The sequence below is a fragment of the Labrus mixtus genome, chromosome 7 (genome assembly GCF_963584025.1).
Source record: "Labrus mixtus chromosome 7, fLabMix1.1, whole genome shotgun sequence".
NCBI classification, from domain to species: domain Eukaryota; kingdom Metazoa; phylum Chordata; class Actinopteri; order Labriformes; family Labridae; genus Labrus; species Labrus mixtus.
This window is the reverse complement of record NC_083618.1, coordinates 24,975,287-24,980,286: the sequence shown is the minus strand read 5'-3', so window position 1 is coordinate 24,980,286 and position 5,000 is coordinate 24,975,287. Positions and strand designations below refer to the sequence as shown.

Sequence of the window (5,000 nt, the reverse complement as noted above, 5' to 3'; positions counted from 1 at the left end):
TAGACACAGCAATCCAACCACAGCAACTCCCTGCAACTAGATACAACAATCCAACCACAGCAACTCCCTGCAACTAGACACAGCAATCCAACCACAGCAACTCCCTGCAACTAGACACAACAATCCAACCACAGCAACACCCTGCAACTAGACACAGCAATCCAACCACAGCAACTCCCTGCAACTAGACACAGCAATCCAACCACAGCAACTCCCTGCATCGATGCACTCGATTTAAACTTTATAAAGTTCTTTATGTTTGAACGCCGAGTCCTGTACGGGAAATATCAAAGGAGATGACCACCAGGTAAATGTCAGAGGGTGTGCACCAATCAGAGCCATCCATTCATAAAGTTAGAATAACAGCAGCTTGATTCTGTCAGGGTTACACTCAGAGCAGATCCTGTGACGAGCTGAAACCAGTTATAAAAATGACTCCAATTAAAAGTGTTGACTTTTTATGATCAGGGATCACCCTCAGGGATCACACTCAGGGATCACACTCAGGTATCACTCAGGGATCACTCAGGTATCACTCAGGGATCACTCAGGGATCACTCAGGGATCACACTCAGGTATCACTCAGGTATCACACTCAGGTATCACTCAGGTATCACTCAGGGATCACTCAGGGATCACTCAGGGATATTTCAGGGATCACTCAGGTATCACTCAGGGATCACACTCAGGGATCACACTCAAAGATCACTCAGGGATCACACTCAGAGATCACACTCAGAGATCACTCAGGTATCACTCAGGGATCACACTCAGAGATCACTCAGGTATCACTCAGAGATCACTCAGGGATCACTCAGGGATATTTCAGGGATCACTCAGGTATCACTCAGGGATCACACTCAGGGATCACTCAGGGATCACACTCAGAGATCACTCAGGTATCACTCAGGGATCACACTCAGGTATCACTCAGAGATCACTCAGGGATCACTCAGGGATATTTCAGGGATCACTCAGGTATCACTCAGGGATCACACTCAGGGATCACTCAGGGATCACACTCAGAGATCACTCAGGTATCACTCAGAGATCACTCAGGGATCACTCAGGGATATTTCAGGGATCACTCAGGTATCACTCAGGGATCACACTCAGGGATCACTCAGGGATCACACTCAAGGATCACTCAGGGATCACACTCAGGGATCACACTCAGAGATCACTCAGGTATCACTCAGGTATCACTCAGGGATCACACTCAAGGATCACTCAGGGATCACACTCAGGGATCACACTCAGAGATCACTCAGGTATCACTCAGGGATCACTCAGGGATCACACTCAGAGATCACTCAGGGATCTTAAAGTAAAATCATTATCAGAACATCTGTTAACGTCTCTGACCTTAAAGGCAAACTTTCGGGTGATGTTGTCGGACAGCTCCACTCCTCCGACTCTGAAACTCAGCAGAGGTAGACTCCCTAACACGGACTCCTCCTTCTCATCTGTGGACGAGAGACCAGAGTGAGACACGGGCACAGGTTTAAGAAGAAGAAGAAGAAGATGAGGAGGAGGAGAAGACGAGGAAGAGAAGAGAAGGAGAAGAAGACAAGGAACAGGAGGAGAAGAAGAAGAGAAGGAGAAGAAGAAGAAGATGAGGAGAAGAAGAGGAGGAACAGAAGAAGAAGAAGGAGAAGAGGAGGAGGAACAGAAGAAGAAGAAGAGAAGGAGGAGAAGAAGAAGATGAGGAGGAACAGGAGAAGGAGAAGACTAAGAACAGGAGAAGAAGATGAAGAAGAAGAGTAGAAGGAGTGTGCTGCAGAGAGATGAAGAGGAGCAGAGAGGAGCTGCTCCCACAGTGACAGACTCCCAGAATAGACTTCCATTATGGTTGGAGGGTCCCTGTGATAAGCAGCAGTAATGGCTCACACATACACACACACACACACACTCACACTCACACAGAGCAGGGTCCAGCGGTGATAAATAGAAACACAGAAGAAGAAGAAAAAGAAGAGCAGCGGTGCGGTCTAAATAATGGAAGCAAACATGAAAATTTGATCGTTGGAAAAAGGATCCTTTCGTCTCTCTGTGACCTCCTACCTCCTCTCTGCTCGACAGGGCTCTGCACCGACTCGCTGCTCGCTCGCACAGGGTGTGTGTGTGTTTGTGTGTGAGAGAGAAAGAGGGAGAGAGAGAGAGAGAGAGAGAGAGAGCGAACAAGGAGCAGAGAGAGAGGGAGGGAGATCTGAGGGAGGGGGAAGGGCTTGTGCAATCATACAATACACTGATTCCTGCTCTGTGTGTGTGTGTGTGTGTGTGTGTGTGTGTGTGTGTGTGTGTGTGTGTGTGCGTGCGTGCGTGCGTGCGTGTGTGTGTGTGTGTGTGTGTGTGTGTGTACAGATAATGATCAGACCATGTGACTCAGTGTTGCAGGAATCTCGGCCTGCAGCCAACTGTACCTGCTGCTCGTCTGCACCAATCAGATGCTCACACACACATTATGAGACAGCAGGTAAACAGTCACACCTCTCTCTCTCTCTCTCTCTCTCTCTCTCTCTCGCTCTCTCTCTCTCTCTCTCTCTCTCCCTCTCTCTCTATTTGTTGTTTGTAAACACAGTTTGTTAATTAGTAAACATGTGAGTTGTCGATGATGACCCAAATCTTCTGTTTCTAGGTTGAGTTTGATCCACCTGAGACGTCGGCTCTAAAAATACCGCCTGTGTATCACTTTATTACGATGTGTTCTAATCAGGCAGCGCCCTCTGGTGGACGGTGGTGTAACTACACGAGTCGTGGGATATATAAAGAAGTACTAGAGATCGATTCAATCATTTCATGGTGATTCTATTTGAAACGCTTTGCTTTAATTATTACTACTTCTATTCGCTCACCCGACGCCTCTCTGTCACCACCTGGTGGTGCTGTTCTGTGTTTCCCTCCAGCTGATTCTGTGATGTCATCCTGACGTCGACCTTAAACGGGTCATTAATGTGCCTTGTTTACGTGCACAGAAAGCAACCACCAGCCTGCAACTACACAGAGCCACAGCAATGCAACTGAAACAGGGCAATGCAACTAAAAAAGAGCAATGGAACTAAATTATATGCAACTGTGCTGTGGCTCAGTGTCCTTGAGCAAGACACTTCTCCCCCTCTCTCTCTCCCTCTCTCTCTCCCTCTCCCTCTCTCTCTCTCTCTCTCTCTCTCTCTCTCTCTCCCTCTCCCTCTCTCTCTCTCTCTCTCTCTCTCTCTCCCTCTCCCTCTCTCTCTCTCTCTCCCTCTCTCTCTCTCTCTCTCCCTCTCTCTCTCTCTCCCTCTCCCTCTCCCTCTCTCTCTCCCTCTCCCTCTCTCTCTCTCTCTCCCTCTCTCTCTCCCTCTCTCTCTCTCCCTCTCTTTCTCAAACACAGCTGGGCGACCGAGAAGAAGGAACAGGGACGTGTTCAGAATAGAGAGGCACGGCGAGCTGACAGGGAGGCAGCAGATAAATAAAGAGAGAGAGAAAGGAGCTGCCTGTTTGATCGCCCAATAACCACGATGTTCACCTGACTGCTTCTGCTCCTCGGAGACTGGCTGAACACAAAGTGAGCTCAGGCAGAACACGCCGAGGTTTGTTGTCTGCTGGCTGAACTTCTCTTTGGAAAACTCTGGATTTACTGCTGCAGGTTATTCAAGGCTTTTCAAGGTCATTCCAGGCTGCAGTCAACAACAAGTCTCTGACAGAGTAACCACAGAGCTGCTAATGCTAGGACATCAAGGACAGGATAAAATACATGAAAACAAGCCCCGCCCATTTACACTACGATCTACACTACGAATAAAGTAAGGCCCTTCCTGTAGAGTGAAGGTTAGGGATGTGGTTAGGGATCCCAAAATGAGGTCCAACAGCTCAAAGGAACGGTAACAAAGGTCAATGTGTGATGTCATAAGGTCAATGTGTGATGTCATAAGGTGAATGTGTGATGTCATAAGGTGGATATTACTTTGGACTCGTCAGCTGAGCTGTCTGAGAGTTTGTTAAATGAAATGAGTCATTCAAAGATGCAGCAGTGTCCTTCTTTTACATCACTGAGACTACAGGGAGACACTGAGGACGAGTATCGTCCTGAAGTCTGAGACGCTCTGACAGCTTTAAAGTTCTTGTCCTGAGCTGCTGCCTGCGTGAGAGAAAAGAGCACGACTGCAGCGCAAAGTTAGCTCACTGACCCATTAATGATCCTCTGATCAACACATCAACACACACACACACACACACACACACACACACACACACACACAAACATAGACAGATACACACAGACACACACACACACACCAGCACACACACACACACACACACACACACACACACAGACAAACACACAAAAAGACAGGAGGAGAGCTTTAGAGAACTGCTGAAACTCTGTACAGAGACACAGAGTGACAAGATCCTGTTATAATGAGCAGCAGTGATTTATAGGAGAACTGATGACAAATGAAACGCTCAAGAGCAGAGAGAGAGAGTATGAGGTTACAAACACAGCTCATCATTATTAAACATAAATCCAAGATGATGGAGTACAGACCTTTGTAGTAGAACAGGCATCTGTCTGAGAGGATGAACCAACGCTTGTTCCACTGCTTCACTCCACTACTCGCCTGCATGGACACAAGATCATCAATCAAACCATCAATTAATAAACTAACCAACCAACCAGCTAACCAACCAACCAACCATTAAACCAACCAACCAACCAACCATTATCAAACCAATCATCCAATCATCCAATCAACCAACCAACCAATCAACCAATAAACCAATCAACCAACCAATCAACCAACCAACCAACCAACCAACCCATCATCCAACCAATCATCCAATCAAACAACCAACCAATAAACCAACCAATCAACCAACCAACCAAGCAACCAACCAAGCAACCAATCATCCAATAATCCAATCAACAAACCAACTAACCAACCAACCAACCCATCATCCAACCAATCATCCAATCAACCAACCAACCAACCAACCAACCAACCAATAAACCAACCAACCAA

The 5,000-nt window shown here is 47.1% G+C and overlaps 1 protein-coding gene across 17 annotated transcripts in view; it reads right to left on the bottom strand.

Moving 5' to 3' along the window:
* plekha6 (pleckstrin homology domain containing, family A member 6) overlaps positions 1–5,000 on the bottom strand; it is a 65,580-nt gene that overhangs the window by 37,986 nt on the left and 22,594 nt on the right. For 15 of the 17 annotated variants that reach the window (XM_061041750.1, XM_061041747.1, XM_061041744.1 and 12 more), the window contains 2 exons: positions 4,526–4,598; positions 1,366–1,466 (listed from right to left, as the gene is read on the bottom strand). In XM_061041750.1, coding sequence (XP_060897733.1) covers positions 1,366–1,466; positions 4,526–4,598 — 174 coding nt within the window. Of the gene's footprint in view, positions 1–1,365; positions 1,467–2,064; positions 3,018–4,525; positions 4,599–5,000 lie in introns of those variants that run through there. The other 2 variants (XM_061041758.1, XM_061041760.1) reach the window with 1 other exon arrangement.